The 22,126-nt window shown below is 34.9% G+C and overlaps 1 protein-coding gene across 1 annotated transcript; it reads left to right on the forward strand.

Annotated features, from left to right (window-relative positions):
* The first annotated feature begins 2,981 nt into the window (after positions 1–2,981).
* Positions 2,982–19,705, forward strand: LOC114248607 (gustatory receptor for sugar taste 64f). The gene is made up of 11 exons (XM_089732845.1): positions 2,982–3,259; positions 7,600–7,718; positions 8,688–8,873; positions 10,240–10,400; positions 10,766–10,888; positions 11,764–11,912; positions 15,124–15,286; positions 17,869–17,955; positions 18,604–18,676; positions 19,109–19,269; positions 19,670–19,705. The coding sequence occupies exons 1-11, from the start codon at positions 3,105–3,107 to the stop codon at positions 19,703–19,705; spliced, it is 1,413 nt and encodes a 470-aa protein (XP_089588971.1). The 5' UTR covers positions 2,982–3,104.
* Positions 19,706–22,126: the final 2,421 nt, after the last annotated feature.

Genomic DNA, 22,126 nt, shown 5'->3' on the forward strand with positions numbered 1-22,126 from the left:
TGGGTTTCGTGTGAAAAGACGAAGATTTGCAAGGATAGTTTTTATTCAAACGGTGATACACGTATTTGTGTCAGGGCTCATTGACTACGCAAGAAGAGAATAAAAGGACGACCACTACAATTGACATTGACACATATTAGGCGAGTGACAGCTGTCAGTTGATATTGATATAAAGATGCGTTTAGGAATTATACAATTCTAACAATACCATGGAGGTCCGAGTTGGCAGTTTCTTAAGGGCGGAACTTCATATCTCATATGATTTTTCGAGTACATATAGATAATACAACATATAAATACTTACACATATAAAAATACAGCAAAAAACCTAAGTTTAGATTGTTTAATATAAAAGTTACCAAAAGGAAACAAAAAATAAGTCTGTCATTAGAAATAAGAGTAGGTAACGCGTCGGTTTGTTTCAAGCCAGCCCCAATGTGTACGTACAAAATAAACTATCCAAACATTTACGAAAATGCCAACACTCAATCAATCAATGCTGTCTAAGCCGTTGACGTTTCGAATGAATTGTTCCCATGAAATATTAAGTCAAAAATATTTACATTTGTTACCCGAATATCGAACATGTAGACTTGTTTGGAATAGTTTGGATTAACTTGACGTTTTCGAGCTTGGTTTAATAATACGCAGTTGTTTCAGACGGCGAGGCTCTAGGTGGGCCGTTTGGTAAGTAGTTACCGGGGTCTACGTGTAAACTAATGTAGTTTGTTTAAATTAAGGTACACTGTATCTAGTTTAGAGGTGGAATGTTGGTCGAAACGTTGGAGCAATTCGCGATCTTGGCACAAATATTTGCGGTATTTGAGCGACGTAGAACAACAAATCCAGTTCTAAAACATTAAGTTGATTTTTTATCAAACAAACTACATCGCAGGTATTACAGAAACAATTAAAGGTGAAATACCAAAATATCACTGCATAGTATAAAACAAAGTCGCTTACTCTGTCCCTATATCTGTCAGTCCCTATATATGCTTAAATCTTTAAAACTACGCAACGGATTTTGATGCGGTTTCTTTTAATAGGTAGAGTGATTGAAGAGGAAGCTTTATATGTATAATAACATCCATTGAATAGTGGGGAAATCAATAATAAATTACAGTTTCTAAAGCGAAGCGAGGGCGGGTCGCTAGTCTATGATAAATATAGTATCATTTAGCGAGTGTATTGGTGATGTTAACCAAATCAATGATTCATTTTGCAATAGCCTATAAAGCGGCAGTCATACCATTTATAGGACAGAGGTGTAAAAATACATCTGAACTGTTATTTCTTATAATGAAAATTGACAATTATCTGAAACTTACGTAATATCATTTTCACTGGAATAATAATGTTTCTGGGATCTTTTAGATGTGCAGTTTAATTCGTGTCGTGTTTTCCATAGGTTTTGAAATTTTGAAACCCTAATGGCTGCTACTTTTAGCTTAGTAGAAAGGCACACCAAATATCACGTAAAAACTTATAGTATCTATTATCCTCCTATGACTCGTTATTAAATCTAGTATGCTAAGGATATTGTCTTAACTAATTCGTAACTAATGAAAGGTAGGAAAGTTAGGTAAATAAGAAAGTTTTGATTCCTATATTGATGGGGATGATGGTGGGACTGCGTAAGTTGCATGGTTTCATAAATGCTTTTTTTTTATTGCTTAGATGGATGGACGAGCTCACAGCCCACCTGGTGTTAAGTGGTTACTGGAGCCCATAGACATCTACAACGTAAATGCGCCACCCACCTCGAGATATAAGTTATAAGGTCTCCGTATAGTTACAACGGCTACCCCACCATTCGAACTGAAACGCATTACTGCTTCACGGCGGAAATAGGCGGGGTGGTGGTACCTACCCGTGCGGACTCACAAGAGGTCCTACCACCAGTGATTACGCAAATTATAATTTTGCGGGTTTGGTTTTTATTACACGATGCATCAAGTTTTAGCCCTTGTTAATTCATGATCATAAACAAGGTTCCGATCAGAAAGATTGAAAGGCTGCTGCTTCATTGCCAATTGAGATTTGTTTTAGCTACAGTTATAAGGACAGGTACCTAGTTTTTTTTAAATCAACGGACCGATTGACTCTCTATACTAAAAAATAGAACAACGGAGAAGTAATATTTCTAAAGTTTTTCTTTGATCTTTAATCTCTAAAAGGGGTCATAGTCGAAACATGACCAACTACGAAATACGAGGCTATAGATTTATTTATTTATTACATGTGTCCGAACGTTTCATACTGGAGCCCATAGACATCCACAACGTAAATGTGCCACCCACCTTGAAATATAAGTTCTAAGGTCTCAAGTATAGTTAGTGCGTCAGAAATAGGAAAAAGTGTGGTTGCATATTCACATCACTTGATCAGATAATACAGATGACTTATGGTACTCTACCGGTGGTGGGACCTCTACTGGTGGTAGGACCTGTTGTGGGTACCACCACCCTGCCTATTTCTGCCGTGAAGCAGTAATGCGTTTCGATTTGAATGGTGGAACTGAGACTTAGAACTCATATCTCAAGGTAGGTGGCGGCATTTACGTATTTGATGTCTATGGGCCCTGGTGGTTACTAAACGACAGACGGACCGTTAAGCTAGTCCACTCATCTCAGCAATAACAAAAATTGAATAATGTAATTTTAAAGTAAATTACACTTGCATCAGAAGTTTGAAAAGCATCAATCATCGTTCACCTATTACAACCAAATTACACCACCCTGCTTATTTCTGCCGTGAAGCAGTAATGCGTTTCGGTTTGAAGCGTAGGGCAGCCGTTGTAACTATACTTGAGACCTTAGAACTTATATCTCAAGGTGGGTGGCGCATTTGCGTTGTAGATGTCTATGGGCTCCAGTGACCACTTTACACCAGATGGGCTGTGAGCTCGTCCACCCATCTAAGCAATAAAAAAAGTATATCTACGACAGAGACTGCGACACTTCTACAATCACTAAATTCAAGAACACATTACACGCTAATATCTCATATTAAATTCACACTTTGTCGAACAGAATTTTTAGGGATTCAAAATAATAACTTCAGAATTATACGAAGACTTTCTTATCAAGAGTCAAATAATCGAGATGGTTTTGGAAGCGCATACACAAATACAGTACTGTACAGCGAAAGCCAATTACTGTGAGTTCCACGCGGGCTTGAGGCATCTCATGCGGTTGGCGCGCTGGGTGGGATTTTTTCCTGTTCAAGGCTTATCGCAAACCAATCCTGATGACGTCAGGTATGTATGTACGATATAATATGTCGTTTGGTTGTAATAGGTGAGCGATGATTGATGCTTTTCAAACTTCTGATGCAAGTGTAATTTACTTTAAAATTACATTATTCATAATTTTTTATTGATGAGATGAGTGGACGAGATTACGATCCGTCTGTCGTTCAGTAATCACCAGAGCCCCTATGAGCTACGACTTTTACATGCCGCCACCCACCTTGAGATATAAGTTCTAAGTCTCAGTCCCACCATTCAAACCGAAACGCATTACTGCTCCACGGCAGAAATAGGCAGAGTGGTGGTACATACTCGCCTTAAGACACCTTACCACCGGTAATTACGTATATTATATTTTTGCGGGTTTTGATTTTTATTACACGATGTTATTCCTTCAACGCGGAAGTCAGTCAAGTACGTATCCATCGTACGTACGCATCAATACAATCGGTAATGTGTCAACGTAGGGCGTCTATGGGCTCCGGTAACCACTTAACACCAGATGGGCCGTGAGCTTGTTAATCTTTCCAAGCAATGAATAAGAAACCCAGCTGTATATGTACGCACAAAAATCGATATCAAAAGTAAAAAAAATGTCAAATTAAAAGTTATTTCTTTGGATCTCTGTTATTGGCAGTTACTTAGTTACCTTGAAAAGTTTCATTTTGTCCTTTCCTTTTCGACTAGAATTTCTTTTATGAGCTGACATATCTACTCAGTCTTCAAAAAAATATGAACTATAATCATCTTACTTTTGTTACTTGAACATTTATATTGTCGTTGGCTTATATATATTCAATTTGATGTGTTACAACATCAATCCTCGATTTTCTGTGATTGCTTTCCTACATAGAGTTTAGAGCCATTTGTATCTCAGCCTTATTGTACAATACAAAAGTCAATACTTTCACAAGTTTCTTCCGTTTCGCTAATGCAAGTCCTACTTTTTTCAAGAATTACGATAGCTATAACCTAACTACTAAAAGTAAATAAAGTATGAAATGTAAGTGTCCCCTCCGGTCACCGTTCTCGTCGAACCCGTCGCTTGCGACGAAATAGTCTAGTCAACAAGTTTAAAAACGTGTTAAATAGACATAAAGCTCCTATAAATATGTACGATAGCTCATTGGATGCGGAATGATGTCTACAAAAATGTTTTTTAAGGGCTTATTAGCACATAAAAAATTGCGATTGTTATAAACAAAATAAGATTAAAAAAAAAAGGAATTTGGTTTTTCCTTAATAATTTCTAAAATAATGATATTTAAGTAATTTTGAAAAAAGATCCTGAAAGAGGAGGAAATTTCCAATAAAAAAGTCCCAACTCCCGGAATTCTATCTCTATTATTAATAATAAAAATTTAACGCTGAAAATAGCGCTCCGCGAGGTCGTTACGGCATAGGCGCGCCGTCTAAAAAGCCGGTATATCACCTAAAATATTTTTTTTATAGTATTAAATAACAATTTAAAAATTTGAATAAATTATGGTGTAATCTAAACACTTGAACGAAAAAAACCTCGGTGAAAAAAAAATTTTATATCGATTTTTCAAAAATTTACACCATTGTTAATTAACTAACTTCTTTCCAATCTCTGTTTTTATAAATTACGGTATAAAAGTTTCAATAATTCATCTATAAATTTTTCCCTTCGTGGAGCTCTTATCATTTAAGTACTTAATAAAGTAATGCAAAAAAAAATTTTTTATCTTTATTATTTTGATAATTATAATTTTTTTTAATTAACAAAAAATTTAATTTCTAAAAAATGTTATGAAAAATAGTTTTTTTCCGTAATATCTTAATATTGCTGTTTTTGCATCTACCATAGGTATAAATTAACATTTAAAAAAAAAAATTACGCTATTTGTTAAGAAATTGTTTATAAAGAAATAGACAATTTTGGGATTTTTTAAAAAAAAAAATTTACCGTCTTATTGTATAGGTGAAATAATGATTTAAAAAAAAAAAATTTCTTAAATAAGTGTTTTAATTGTTTAAAATCGTTTTTTTCATATTTCAATTGTTTAAATAATTAGTTAAGAAATTATTTTTTTCTTAAAAATCATCATTGACTCTTTTCAGCGGATTAACAAAGAAATACATTTTTTTATAAATAATTTCATTGTTTATTAACTTAACAATTTGTTATAAAAAATTAATATTAATCGATATATTTTTTTTCGAAAACTACAAAAAATTACAAAAACAACCATACATAACAAAATATAGAAAAAAAAAATTTTATTTTTTACAGCATTTTTAGATATTATATGATAATGAAATTACAGCCGTTACATAATTTGTCAAGTGATAAATTGTTATAACTTTTAAACTATAAGAGATACGGTAAAGGACACTCAAGTCATTTTTATAAAGGACTAGCGACCCGCCCTCGCTTCGCTTCGGAAACATTAAAACACACATGAAACCAAAAAAATAAAATAAATAAAAATTTAAAAAAAGTAGCCTATGTTCATCAGGGACAATGTCGGCTTCTAATGGAAAAATAATTTTTCAAATCGGTCCAGTAGTTTCGGAGCCTATTCGAAACAAACAAACAAACAAATCTTTCCTCTTTATAATATTAGTATAGATATAGATTTATTTATCTTTAAAATAAATTCAAAATCGATCCTGTAACTATTGTTTATCAGTTATAAGCATTTGTTTATAAAAATTTAAGATTTTTTTGATATTTTTTTAAATTTCATAGCTTATAATTTGTTGAAATGTATTTCTTTGTTAATCCGCTGAAAAGAGTCAATGATGATTTTTAAGAAAAAAATAATTTCTTAACTAATTATTTAAACAATTGAAATATGAAAAAAACGATTTTAAACAATTAAAACATTTAAGATTTTTTTTTTTTTAAATCATTATTTCACCTATACAATAAAACGGTAAAAATATTTTTTTTAAAAATCCCAAAATAGTCTATTTGTTTATAAACAATTTCTTAACAAATAGCGTAATTTTTTTTTTAATTGTTAATTAATACCTATGGTAGATGCAAAAACAGCAATATTAAGATATTACGGAAAAAAACTATTTTTCATAACATTAAATTGAAATTTAATTTTTTGTTAATTAAAAAAAATTATAATTATCAAAATAATAAAGATTAAAAAATTTTTTTTGCATTACTTTATTAAGTACTTAAATGATAAGAGCTCCACGAAGGGAAAAATTTATAGATGAATTATTGTAACTTTTATACCGTAATTTATAAAACAGAGACTGGAAAAAAGTTAGTTAATTAACAATGGTGTAAATTTTTGAAAAATCGATATAAAATTTTTTTTCAACCGAGGTTTTTTTCGTTCAAGTGTTTAGATTACACCATAATTTATTCAAATTTTTATATTGTTATTTAATACTATAAAAAAAATATTTTAGGTGATATACCGGCTTTTTAGACGGCGCGCCTATGCCGTAACGACCTCGCGGAGCGCTATTTTCAGCCTTAATTTTTTTTTATAAATAATAGAGATAGAATTCCGGGAGTTGGGACTTTTTTATTGGAAATTTCCTCCTCTTTCAGGATCTTTTTTCAAAATTACTTAAATATCATTATTTTAGAAATTATTAAGGAAAAACCAAATTCCTTTTTTTTTAAATCTTATTTTATTTATAACAATCGCAATTTTTTATGTGCTAACAAGCCCTTGAAAAACATTTTTGTAGACATCATTCCGCATCCAATGAGCTATCGTACATATTTTTAGGAGCTTTATGTCTATTTAACACGTTTTTGAACTTGTTGACTAGACTAAAAGGCTTGACGAACGAATTAACCCACAGACACAGCCCACTGAGTTTCTCGCCGGATCTTCTCAGTGGGTCGCGTTTCCGTTCCGATGGTAGATTCTGCGAAGCACTGCTCTTGCTAGGGTCAGTGTTAGCAGTTACCGGTTTGAGCACCGCGAGCTCACCTACAAACGTTAGGGCGAAGCTGAAATAGCCTCTCAAGGCTATCACTTATTGTTCCGATTCCAATTATTGGAGCTTACAAGTCACCGACGCCTTCAGCTCTAACACTAGGAGCAGGCTTAGGAACCCCGGTAACCGTACTCGTCGAACTCGACAAAGAGGTCAACGTACAACCTAACCTATGCATCAGCTCGCTGAGTTTCGCGGTTCCGATCCGGTAGTAGATTCATTCGCGAAGCAGTTGCTCTTGAGTTGTTAGGTCTCCTGCGGAGGCGCTCGGGCAGCTGTTAGCAAATCCCACCCCTTCTGGCTGAGCTTATACTCGCCCACCTGTCCTGGTGAAACTGGGAAGGCCTCCGAGCGACTAGTAACACTATACTTACAAGTGATCAATAAACACGTATCTTTGATTTAAGATTCGAGTTCAGATCACTGTACGCTTTATACCACGCAATAACTGTCGTCGGACAAACGGTGATGACGTTTCTGGCATTCTATTCTTTTGTGGATAGCAACGTGTCCTTGAATGTAGTCTGTGAGTTGTATCAATTAATTTTACAATTCCCTTTATCAGAGATATAAGTTCAAACACCCTTGATTTTATTTTGTGTTCAAATTTTGTTTTGCAATTGATTCTAATTTATTTTATGGAATATATCTAGAATATATATTATAAAAGCATTAAAAATTACGTGCCATTTCCTTATTTATGAACCGTATTTTTTTTTTGCTCCGCAAGGATTGACCCGTTGTAGTTATAATATGTATATACTTAAGAGTGATAGATTCTTATCTATAGCGAATGTGGTTGGGATGGAAATATATTCTTAAATTGAATGTAGAAGAGGACGGAAAAACAAGAAATCTAAATTTTTTTCTCGAATACAAATAAAAACTATGTCAAAAGTAGTTCCGACTGTATATTGTCTGGTCGATGCCTCTGATGCCCAAAATTAAGTTTTTATTCTTTTGTAATATTTTGCGCTTTATCGTCATAATATTCTTTTGAGTTTTGAATTTACGTATACCTAATCTTCTGTTATTTTCTGATCTTGTTTGTTGATTTCTGCCTAAAATTCTTTTTATTTGTTCTGAATCCTTTGTGTCGTAAATCCGTTTTTCATTTATCATCCTTTAAATTTACATAGTTATATAAGTAACTAGCTGTGCCCGTCCGCTTCGCTGAGCATTTAAAATTAATATTATTATTTCTTACCCCCACAAAGATTCTCATCATTAACGCCCCCGCAACTGGTGTAGGTCCAAACTCATATAAATATTAGCCTATCCATTAAGTACATGTATTTTCTACACGGATACCAAGTTTCAAGGCAATCGGATGCATGGTTCAGTAATTATAACGGATCACCCGTAAAAACCACTGTAGATTTATATATTAGTATAGATTTAAATGTGCAGAGTTAAGTTTTCATCTCAACTATTCTTTAGCTTACATTATTTGTGTCTAATTAAATTTTAAACGCGTAAATATTTGTATTTTCAGCGAATTTCCTATTTTATTTTACTAGTTACGTGACGTTGGTACTGCTGTGGCGTCTGTCCAAGAATTGGTCAGCATTGATATCGAAAACTTTGGAGTTCGAACAAAGCGTGACTGAAATACGAACAACGAGAAATCTAGTTTCGAGAACCAATACCTTGACCTATGTAGTGCTGATTTTTGCGTTGAGTAAGTGATCTAAAATATCTTGAGTCTTACCAAAAGTCAATCTTTGATTCTTTTTTTTTATTTTTATTTATTTATTGCCCTTGTAGGCAGACGAGTATACGGCCCACCTGATGGTCAGTGGTTACCGTCGCCCATGGACTTCAGCAATGCCAGGGGCAGAGCCAAGCCGCTGCTTACCGCTTTCTATTTTGAACTATGATTGACTGAAACATAATTATTTTTTTTTGTTTTTGTTTTTAGATGGGTTGACCAGCTCATAGCAAACTTGGTGTTAAGCGGTTACCGGAGCCCATAGACATCTACAACGTAAATGCCGCCACCCACCTTGAGGCATGATTTGTAAGGTCTCACTTTTAACGCCTTCAATTAATTATATTTGAACTCTATGATCCTGGCTTCGGGCAATCGGGCTGTAACTTTGAATTAATATGAAATACAATAATTGAAATAACTTGCACGTGTGTTTTCATGGATCTATGCCAAATATCTTAGTATAAATTGAAACGACTGCACAAAAATTGAACTTTTTATTGGGTGGTGGCTCTGAGTTTATTCATTTTTGTCTCATTGTCAGACCATTTTCTGATGAAGCTAGTGATTTATAAGAAAAATATACTGTGAAGGATTTAAACCAATCAACTATAGCTACATATTATAGATAGTTAGATTTTTGAAGCGTCACAAATTTTCGAACATACATAGCCAAAATATATGTAATGAAATTATATGAGATAAATAAAGTTAAATACTTCATCTAACCGAATGCTTAGACTTAAAGATAGCCCTGAGATAAAAATAATTATAGTTATTAATTTAATTAGTTACTGTCACAAATTGGGAACAAGTAACCAACATTTATAAATGAACACATAAAATTATAATATTATGACAAAGGGTCAGCCAAAAAGCAACAGACAATACAAAAATTTGTTATGAGACGAAAGAACTTTTTTCTCACGTTCACGTTTTTCTCATATAATAATTAATCAAATCAAATAAAAAGAAAATATATTCAACATAAATGAAAATACATACTTGTTGAACGTCAAAAAGAACTACCGCGAATACACAAAAACTAGCCTCCGTCCTGAGAAGAACTGGCAAGAAAGTCAGCGGGCATGTCTTTTTTTTTTAATATTAGATTTTTTTTAAATATTCATTTTTACAATGAGTATTCTAACGTAACAATTATTGCAATGTCCGGAGCGAGCAACTCATTCCCACTTTGTGCAATCTTCTAGTTGTTAATAGCTACAGTAAATTTTATAGAGAAAAAAGAATTTCTGTTAAAAATGTAAGTAATACAAAAATCCGTGCCATTATTAACATTATTACTATTATTGAAAGACATCGCATTTATTTCCAGTCGAGTACGTGTTATCCAAAGTTTTCAACATTAGGTCTGTCATGTTTTGTTTGGGAGAAACCAGCTTAAATCACACAGTATTGAACAATTACTTCAAATTCAAATGGAAGTTTGTCCTTGATTACTTTTCCTATAACTTCTTTGTGGGATTTATCGCCGAGGTATGTTTAATTTACAATTCTCGTTTAAGGAATGAGCATTAGTTTCCTTAGTTATTAGTTTCTTTCTAAAATGTTGTTAAAAATGATCTACTTAAAATAAATTTACTTAGACCGTATTCAGAATCTACAATTTCATAATCGAATATGATTGTATTTTTAATTTAAATCTCTAAACCAATGGCCCCCTTTCTTAGATAGTAATTTACAATATCAGCAATTAAGTTCACAAAATAATTACTTCCAATTTGCAAGTTTCAAGAGCAAATTTACGGTTGAGGCCAAAGAAAACAACATTAGTAAAATATTTGAAAATCTCTAAATCAGACTTGGAGCTGAGATAGTTCTGATTCAATCTTTTATTACAGTTCCTCTGTATGCAAGCCACGTTCTTGTGGAGCTTCACAGACGTCTTGATAATGTGTTTCAGCAATTATTTATCGTCCTTCTTCGAAGATTTCAACAGTACCGTTAGTTCTTTCATGAAAAAGGTGAGTAATTTTTTTGTTCCTAATACAATTTGAAGTTCATCTGCGTCATCATCAAGACAACTGCTAAAAATTCGTCTAACACATAGCTCTCTGTGGTGACTGATGATACAATAAATTGATTCTCATATTTACTAAAACCAAAATGCTTAGCCATTGTTGTACTATGTGAATTGAAATAATCACGAGAAAATAGATTTTATCTCTTTTTTTTTGGGAGGTCGAAAGGGAATTTTGCATCTTTTTCCCGCTACGTGAGTGTTTGTACAACGCTATCGCAGGTTCGCATCATTTTATAAAATTGTGTGAATTCTGCCTGCCCTCTACCTCATTTCTGAACAGGTTTTCATTTTTCCACAAATAGCTGTATTTACGTTTGGCCATTTATGAGAATAATCTCATAAATGGCCAAACGTAAATACATTTCATAAGAAATATGTATTTCAGTCGACATTGGGGTTGTAAATTTATAAATTTTGTTGACTGATTATTTAGGTATTCCCTGCAGCTCAGTACAGTATTTTTTTTATTTTTTTTTATTGCTTAGATGTTTGGACGAGCTCACAGCCGACCTGGTGCTAAGTGGTTACTGGAGCCCATAGACATCTACAACGTAAATGCGCCACCCACCTTGAGATATAAGTTCTAAAATCTCAGTATAGTTACAACGGCTACCCTACCCTTCAAACCGAAACGCATTTCTGCTTCACGGCAGAAATAGACGGGGTGGTGGTACCTAACCGCGCGGACTCACAAGAGATCCTACCACCAGTCTTTTAATATTTTTCTTATGTAGCACTTATTAATTTGTTTCTCAATTTTGATATTTAAAGTCCATTCTAATGTTGTATGTGGGTTTATTTATTTAATGTTTTCAGAAAACAGTTCCGTGGAGTACTCTGAGAGTGCAGTATTCCCAAATTGTTTTATTAGTAAAGCAAATGGACGAGCAGCTAAATTGTTTTGTACTGATCTCGTATTTCACGAATCTGTTCTTCATTTGTTTCCAATTATACAACTCTTTGAAGTGAGTATATTCTTCCGTAATAATTTCATGATTGAAAAGCTCTTCAGACAGATTTAGACCTCACGCTTAGGGGCCAGTAAAGTAAGTAGACACCAAGACATAAGTCCCAAAACCCAATTTAAGACATAGGAGGAAGGTTGTTTTGCCATATAATTAATTTCTAGGAAAGATAAATAATCTAAATACCGACTGCAGCGCCATGTGCCGGGCTGATTTGTGAATCTAAACTATCGACCCGAACGCATACAAAAAAATCGTTCAAATCGGTCCAGCCGCTTAGGAGGAGTTCAGTAACAAACACACGCACAGGAGAAATATACTTAGTCTGGCCATAAATACTGTTACAATTAAAAATAAACAAAATATTACATTTGAATTTGGAATCTGTCATTTTTATATGATTGCTCATTGAGTTTTCTCATTTTGGCGCCAAAACATTGTACAATATTTTGCGATATTAAAATGGAATGGGGTGATAAAGAGAACCAAATCGCTGTGATTGCATTACACAAAGTAGATATGGAGCCAAATGCAATTTTTAAAACTCTCCATACGCTTGGTATTAGTAAAATGTTTGTGTACCGGGCTATTAATAGGTGTCTCATCTCCTCTGTTTGTGACAGAAAAAGGTCTGGCCGTCCACGTAGTATTCGTACGAAAAAGGTGCTCAAAGCAGTAAGGGAAAGAATTCGAGGAAATCCTGTCCGAAAGCAAAATATTTTATCTCGGGAGATGAAGATAGCACCTAGAACCATGTCGCGTATTTTAAAAGATGACTTAGGACTTGCAGCCTATAAGAGACGTGCTGGTCATTTCTTGAGCAACATTTTAACAAAATGACCGTGTTTATGCTCAAAGCTCTAAGGAAGCTTCCCAATTAGTCGACAGAATGCAATGTGGGCACTATCCGACTTCAGTGATGGTTTGGTGGGGTATTAGCTATGAAGGAATGACTGAGCCATACTTTTGTGAAAAAGGTATCAAAACATCGGCACAAGTGTATCAAGACACCATTCTTAAGAAGGTAGTGAAGCCCCTTAACAACACCATGTTTAATAATCAAGAATGATCCTTCCAGCAAGATTCGGCGCCAGGTCATAAAGCTCGGCCTACGCAGTCTGGGTTGGAAAGGAACGTTTCGGACTTCATCAGAGCTGAAGACTGGCCGTCGTCTAGTCTCGATCTTAATCCGCTGGATTATGATTTATGGCCAGTTTTAGAGATACGGCTTGCTCTAAACGCCATAATAATTTGGAGTTCATAAAACAATCCGTACGATTGGTAGTGAAAATTTTCCCATGGAAAGAGTACGTACTTCTATTGATAACTGGCCTCAACGTTTAAAGGACTGTATTGCAGCCAATGGAGACCACTTCGAATAAGCTTTTTATTCTTTAAATTGTTAGTTTAATACATAAATATAATACAATTTAAAGAATAAAAAGCTTATTCGAAGTGGTCTCCATTGGCTGCAATAGTAATAAATGCTATTTGCAATAGTAACTTTTTTTTCCCTTTGTCTCAGTATTTACGGCAAGACTAGGTATACATATTTAAAACGATAACACAATCTATTACAATAATAACAACATAAATTCTCAAATTTAAATTATTTTCGTTATTGAAAATGACTTTCGCTTAAATATTTAATGCATAATCAATACTCATAAATGTCTTAAACACACACCCTCAAAAGTTTTAGCCACACTTGACATCATTGTTACAATGTCACAAACTTATAATAATTAGGCTTTTAGATTTAAACATTTCGTCGCAACGTTATTCATATCGAACGAGATAATTATGGCTTGCTGTTTTATATTTAAATTACAATTTTGATCTCGTCTTGCTTCTGAATTATTATCCATGATTTGTTTTTTCAGCCGCATTTACTATGCGAACGACGTATGCAATGAAAACACGTATAATATGTAAGTTACTTTCTTAAGGATATAAATAGGATTGAAAATTTAGTTATCATCATAAACGATCAAAGGGTCATTGTAGTTGAGTACTTTTCGACTTCGTCTCACTTATTCTGACCAAGGATTACTTCAGCTTCTACTGTCTCCCGCTTGATTTGTAGAGAAACCGGTATTTCTATTCTGTCATAAAATCTAGCCAAGTCTCTAGTCTCCCAACTGATGGTAGGGCTAATTGCCGCTCATGGATATTAGCAGCAGCAGTATGTATAAAAAAAATCTATTAATTATTATTGCTTCTTTGGAGAAAATATGTTTTTATTAAACTATCTACGGGACCAAATATAATATTTTTTATTTATTTTATTATTGAAGGATTACTGGTGGCCCTAAGGCCTTTCCAGTTTCACCATGACAGGTGTTTGCGCCACTTTGAGAAGGCAGCGCGACATGAGAACCTTCTTGTCGTAGCCGCTGGAAACAACATACCCGATCCTGTAGACCGAATGGTAAACAGTCGACGTCGCCCAAAACACGTCATTACGGATCCTCCCGATCCATTAGCAGTGCTTTTAGGTACCACAAGCACCGGTCACCGTCCTCGTCGAACCCGTCGCTCATGACGAAGGGCTCGACGAGCGAATTAGCCCACAGGCACAGCCCAGTGAGTTTCTCGCCGGATCTTCTCAGTGGGTCGCGTTTCCGATCCGGCGGTAGATTCTGCGAAGCACTGCTCTTACTAGGGTCAGTGTTAGCATCACTCTGGATTGAGCCCCGTGAGCTCACCTACTAGTTAAGGTTATGCTGAAATAGCTTCTCAAGGCTATCAGTTTAGGTAGGAAAAAAAAGGACAGGTGGGTGAGCAAAGGCTCAGCCAGGAGAGGTGGGATTAGCTTACAGTTGCCCGAGCGCCTCCGAAGGAGACCTAACAACTTGAGAGCAGCTGCTTCGTGGATGAATCTACTACCAAACTCAACGGACTGATGCATGGGTGGGACCCGTGATAATACTGTTTCGGTTTGATATCCTGAACTTCATCATAACGAGCCTTTTGTTACGGTCCTCGGTATGGATCCTTTTTTAACGGACGTTGAATACAAGTGAATCATCACTTCAAAATCAAGGGTTCGACGTGTTAATAGTGTGTGAGTGGATTCAAGTAGGGATCGCCGATTAAGTCACCATTTCAAAGGTTGCTTTTAATGACATCACACGCCGAGCTGATGTGGATATTTGTTATCAAGGAGTAAGTGCGGTGAATAATAAATTATAATATGTTTTTTTTTCAGTGCAACAACTTCATTCACGTATTTGACGTACTATGTTTTCTCGTTTTTATTTCTCGTGATGCGCGCGTTACTGTTATCCATCATGGCCGCTAACGTACATTCATATGCCCAAGTCCCGCAGTTGGCTCTATACGAAGTGCCCACCGCTAATTACAGCTTAGATGTAAGTACTGTTTTTATAATACAATTTTAATACGCTTTTATTAGCTTCAAACGCTTTTTTTTTATGATTGAAAATTTACTGGTGGCCCGGAGGCCTTTCCAGTTTCACCAGGACAGGTGGGCGAGCAAAGGCTCAGCCAGAAGGGGTGAGATTTGCTAACAGCTGCCCGAGCGCCTCCGAAGGAGACCCAACAACTCATGAGCAACTGCTTCGCGGATGAATCTACTATCGGATCGGAATCGCGACCCGCTGAGAAGATCCGGTGACAAACTCAGGGAGCTGATGCATGGGTTAGGTTGCACCTCTTTGTCGAGTTTGACGAGTACGCTTACCGGGGGCTTCAAACGTATGTATGTTAGTATGTAACGGAATCTTTGAACATGATTTTAACCCCCTTAAAAACATCGGATTAACTCGAAAGGACAATACCCAAAAGTGGGCCAACTATATGTCAAAACTATTTGTACTTGAAAAACTATGCCTTATTTTTTCACGTTGTTTAGTTTATGTATCAACATTTCTTTCAACCTGGCATTGTTTTACAAAAAAATAAATTACTTATTTGATAACATCCCAAAACTAAGTGCCATAGTTTTTAAATTCGCCAATAGGCAAAGGGCTTAGACCATAAAGCCTTGTAGTAAACCTTTAAGCTGCCAAACGAAAGAGTTGTCTGTGACTTGAACAACAAATTAAAAAAAATAGCTAATGGTTATAATTCACACTTTTTAGTTTATTTTTGTTCAATTCAATATTTATATATTGTAATAATAATTATTACTTAAAACCATGAATTATTTCATATTTTTAGATATTATTGATTCCATTAGTAAAAATCTCAATGGCCTACCATTACTCTATTCTTATTATATATGATCAGAGAGTTTTGGCAGCAACCCGAGTGAAGCGTCACTTGAAGTTTTATTTTAATGTTTTTTTAATAGTTTATTGTGATGTATAATATACAAATTGGGTGTTGTTTTGTGTATTAAACGTTCACGATTATTGAGGCATTGGAATAAAACTGTGGCTAACATAGCAGTGACTGTTTTTTTTTTTCAAGATAAAAGGTCTGCGGAAATTCACGCTCACTCAATGAGCTATTATTCATCGAGTTGGCGTCAAAACTCCTAAAAAGCAATAAAAAGAGATACACCAGCTTATTATTGAAAAAAATATATATAACTACGACAGACTAGGCTGTATAGGCTACGCTCTTTGCCTGCTTATTGGTGAATTTAAAAACAACAACAACAATATCGTTGCCGGCTTCCGGATTTTCATTTCATTTTATTATTATTATGAGGATATAATAATAATAAAATGTACGTAAGGGCTTATTTCTAGCAACATTAACCACAATTAACTTATTTAATACTGTAAATAATGATGAGAGCGATTATTGATTTCGAAGAAAACAATTAACAACCTAATTTTAGCTGCAGAAAAAAATAGATTTTTCTTAAACCTGGGTGAGAATATAAAAATCGTTTTCTTAATATGAAACGATATTGCTTTGTCTATCAAATTAAGTTAAAACCCGACAACTTTTTTAGGGGCCCAAACGCCCTAAGAAAATGGGCATTGTCCTTTGGTATACTTATTAAGGACCGATATCAATTTAATATTAATTTTTTTTATTGAAAACATTTAAATTCAACAAAAAAATAAATAGCAGTTTAAAAACACTAAAAATATACGCTTTTATAGAATATCCCACTAAAAAATAGAAAATAAATTTTAATAAAATTTGAATTAAAAATAGTGTAAGAAAAAATTATTTTATTATAAAAAAAGCGTGGGGTGCATGATATCAGTAGTTATAAATATTTTATGAACAGATATGAGTAGAAGGGCTATTTTGATAATATCCTGAAAAGCACCCCACGGTTTATTACAATAAAATCATTTTTACATACACTATTTTTAATTCAAATTTATTAAAATTTGTTTTCTATTTTTAGTTGGATTTTCTACAAAATTTTCTATAAAAGCGCTTTAGTTTTTTTAAACTATTATTTATTTTTATTAATATGAGTAACGCAGTCATTAATTTCATTAGATTAGTCTTATGTACTGTGACCATAGGTGCTATAGAGTTTATTTGCAAGGTAGTTTGAATTGCTTATGCTTGAAGAGTTAACTCACAGACTGGCATGTGAACAGTTTCAATACTAAGTAAGAGTTTTGGAACGAAGTTCCTTATGGGACGATGCGGAGGGCACTCTAACCGGGAAAAAGCTTTTGTAACGTAAGATTTTTATTAGTAATGGTTTGCATTGTAGTGCAGTGTACGACTTAACTTTGTAATAACGTACAAAAAATAACATATTTTTTTTATTCATTGACCACGATCACAATGCGTTCGTTTACGCAATACACTAACTCTTATGCAATGAACCGTGAATGAAGTGTACCACAATAAGTTCGCACGCTACCAAATGACCGTGGGTTATTGCGAAACCTCCAGTTTTATTCTCTTTATACCTCGAATGGAACTTAAAATTAATATTTTTATAAATAAGGAACTTCGTTCCTATCCGGCGTCCCACGACACCACATATCTTTTTTTTTATTATCAGGTGCAGAGATTTCAGTTGCAGCTTCGTTATACAACAGTCGGTTTGGGTGGGGTGTACTTTAATGTGACCAAAGGAATGATACTCAGGGTGAGTTTAGTTACGAGATCCTTGATTAGTTTGGGCGTATTGTAAATCCAAATAGTTTGATGATCCTGCTTATTTCTTTGTGAAGTAGCAAGTTAGTCTTCATTTTAAATGTGATGGTGAATAGCTGTGTTTACATTGTGAACGTCGCAACACTTCGGCAAACACTTAAATTGACCTGGGCCATATGCTATCTATTAGGTGGTCCATCCGTTGATAGCTATTTATGATAACCCGCTGCTGATTACTACTAAGAGCTTTTTCCTAAAATTATTTCGGAGAATGAACCGTCATATCAGTCAGAAAGCAATGATGAGAAAATGTCCTCGGAAATAAGACTGTGGACAAGCTCTGTGATTTAAAATAGTAGAAGTAAATGTTGTTACGGTTTAGTTCGATGTTGAAAATGAAATTTCATTAAGGTAATTTTCAGCATTTTATAAAGTTTTCGCAATGGACTCTAATATGGGAAGAAAAATCCCAACGTTGGCCCGAAAGTTAGGCAAATCACCGAAAAACCTGAATTCTGAATACTCAGTTAAATGATTATACAGTTTATCTAACGTGACGAACAATGGAGTGGTTTATTTCCTTGCACGCTGGCTAAGAATTGACGAAACCTGAACCTGATTGATGAAACCCTGTTTCTAGGTCATCGGTACGATCGTGACATACGAATTAGTGCTGATTCAATTCACAAAAAAAAATCTCGACCATGAAACTGGTATTAGAGATCATTATTTTCCGAAACATCTTATATGATATCGTTTTTATTGCGTACAACATTAAAACAGCGTGTCTATGTGTAGAGTTAGTTGGCTTTGAATAAATATTTCTGACGATGACTTGGTATTTTATTCATGGCTCCCTGATTAACTTAGAAGCTAAGACATGAAGCACTTTTAAATCGAGATTTATAAATGACCTTTAAACCTTTTTTTGGTGTTACAGCGAATAGAGTCCATCCAGATTAGTACCACCATCCTGCCTATTCGTATTGGGGAGCTGCCAAGTATTTCAGTTTAAGGGTGAAGCTGTTGTTAACACTCCGATTTCCTCTAACCACTTCACAGTAGGGTGTGAGTGCATTCACCCATAGAGTGTATTAAAAAATGGTTGAAATAATGTGAAATAATGAAATGGCTATGCGGGGTAGATGATGACCGTCTACTTGGCTATACCCAAGTCGGGTTTGTAATGATGGCTTTCAGCCTTCGGTTCTTCTCTGATCCTTTGGTCTTCATGGTCGATCAGCACCAGCCGGTAGGACGCATCACTCCTAAATCACAGCTCACAAACACGTTCCCCGAAGACTGGGTAAATCGCTTCGATAGTTAATAGCCGGCGACAGACTAAATTCTTGGTATATGGTTCTTATTGGTATATAAATCGGTTAGCTATATAGTTCATATTATATGTAATAGTATTGTATAGCGCTGGTCTCCCAAAAGTAACAAAAAATCAAAATACTGTTAACCTTTAATGGGAGTCAACGATTTTAATATTCAAAAACGTAAAGCCCTTAACAAGAGTAGGCCCTTAATAAGAATTCCACATTAGGGTGAAACTAAGTTAGAAGGTAAGCTTTGATCTTTGGCGGAAATAGTTGAAACTCGGTTCACTGACCCATGGTCCTTAATCCGGGATATTATTACCAAGAAGTTGATGATTTCATTAAGATTACTTAACCCTTAATAAATACTTTGAATGTGTTCAGGAGAAATTAGAGCTTCAAAGAATAATGTTTAACTGATTTAGTTGGAGTTTAGATTTAGTTAGAGCCCTTGAATGTCATGCCAAGGGTCGTGAGCTCGATTCTCACTTGGACCAAACATTAATTTTAGTTTGCTCTTTGTATGAGGGAGCTAACATCGATATCGTTGTTCATGTGTTGTAAATAATTATGTATGTATGTAGGAACGGAACGGAGCGATGTGGATGAATGACAGATATGGAGCATGACTGAGTGAGAGAGATAGGAGATGTCGTGTTAGGAAGTAAGAAAGACGGTGAATGAACGCGAGACACCGATTTTTATTTCATAAGCGACAGGAGAGTAGTTTTCGGACGCGATGACGCTCAGACGCAGTGTAACCCGGAAGACGAAAGACGTTGTATTGGAGTTACTTATAATAAAACATCGAGTTTTTGTGAAGTGATCGAGCGTTTCACTGGCCCACCCCGAATTCAAAATCCCACATTTTTTTTAATTTTTTTTATTGCTTAGATGGGTGGACGAGCTCACAGCCCACCTGGTGTTAAGTGGTTACTGGAGCCCATAGACATCTACAACGTAAATGCGCCACCCACCTTGAGATATAAGTTCTAAGGTCTCAGTATAGTTACAACGGCTACTCCACCCTTCGAACCGAAACGCATTACTGCTTCACGGCGGAAATAGGCGGGGTGGTGGTACCTACCCGTGCGGACTCCCAAGAGGTCCTACCACCAGTAATTACGCAAATTATAATTCTGCGGGTTTGATTTTTATTACACGATGTTATTCCTTCACCGTGGAAGTCAATCGTGAACATTTGTTGAGTACGTATTTCATTAGAAAAATTGATACCCGCCTGCGGGATTCGAACACCGGTGCATCGCTACACACGAATGCACCGGATGTCTTATCCTTTAGGCCACGACGACTTAATGTGCCACATGTATATAAATGTATAAGTAAAGTAAGTATATAAGTATTTACTGGTGATAAGACTTCTTGTGAGCTCTCACTGGTAGGTACCATCAATTATTTCTGCCGTGAAGCAGTAATGCGTTCCGATTTGAAGTTCAGTTTAGTAATATGCTGCAAGTAATTCGTGACGTAGCAACAAAATGGAAAAATAAAAAGCAAATATCCGTATCTGGTCTAATGAGACTGTATAATAAAATTAAAGTTTCTTACCGAGGCTACCTTTAATATTTAAGCAAGAAGAAGAAAAAAGATGTGGTGTCGTGGGACACCAGGTAGGAGCGAAGTTCCTTCGGCTAATGTAGAATCGACACAATTTACAAAAAAAAGATCGTGCTCAATTTTATGTAGGTTTTCTTGATTTTTCTCTTATTCTCTTAAATTTTGTTGCTTAGTTTTTATTTAAGTACAGGAAAGTATTTAGGAAATTTAGTATTTTAGGAAATAATAAATTACGTAAAATAAAAATAAAATCGTAATTCAAATTAATCAATTAAAATAACAAAATATGTCTCTTTATTTTTGTTCGACAACATAAAATTACATAGAAATAGAAATAATTACAAAATAGAGAGAGAAGGGATAAGAGAACGAAACGAAAGAAGGAGAAAGAGAAAGGTATTATACACTACTCGCTTGTGTATACGGAATGTCGCGCCTGCGCACGTGTCATTTAACGGTTTTATTCCACGCAATGGTGGGTCCAGGGGGCGGTCAAGGGGGTCATGACCACCCCCTAAGCTGGTTCTAGGACTTAGATGGACCACTGATTGAATATACCTAATGATTTTATTTATGCATATATTTTGTCACCATACAGATTTTATGTAACTACATACCTTCAATATTTAATTAATTTAATATAATATAATAACTTTGTATAATGGCAAACGTTTGGGAACGAACGCATCTAAATTTGACTATGTGACCCCCTCCTGGCGCCAAAGTTAGATCCGCCCTTGATTCCACGGACTTTTTCTTACGGTTTTACTATCACATTTTTTTCAGTTCGGCCGCGCAGCAAAATCCCTATCTCCTCCAAGCCTGCCGTAAGGAACTTCGTTCCAAAAATACTGTCGTAAAATTGTCTGCCCCATCCACGCTTTGCGTATTAGCGTCTATCGTTTGGATATTTATATAACTTTATTGGTTAAACGCTATTGAGAGTTCACAAACAAGCCTTCACTACAGAACCCTTATATGAAATCCGAAATGCATTTAACTATTTTTTTAATTTCAAAGAAACTCATTTTAATTAGTAGTGAATATGTTAATGTAATAAAGATCATTTAATTTTGTATTTTTAGTGAAAACACTGGGATCCTTATTTTTTATTATTATCCGATAATTAGTTCGTCTAGACGGGGTTTAGTTTACCTGAGGTCAAGCGAAATCGTTTCTTATGAAAATCAACAATACTAGGGACATTGCCAAGGCGCTGCCTAGGTACAATTAAGAACTCTTTTCAAAGCACGTTTGAAGAAG

The sequence above is a fragment of the Bombyx mandarina genome, chromosome 15, assembly GCF_030267445.1.
Source record: "Bombyx mandarina strain Sakado chromosome 15, ASM3026744v2".
In the NCBI taxonomy this organism is placed as follows: domain Eukaryota; kingdom Metazoa; phylum Arthropoda; class Insecta; order Lepidoptera; family Bombycidae; genus Bombyx; species Bombyx mandarina.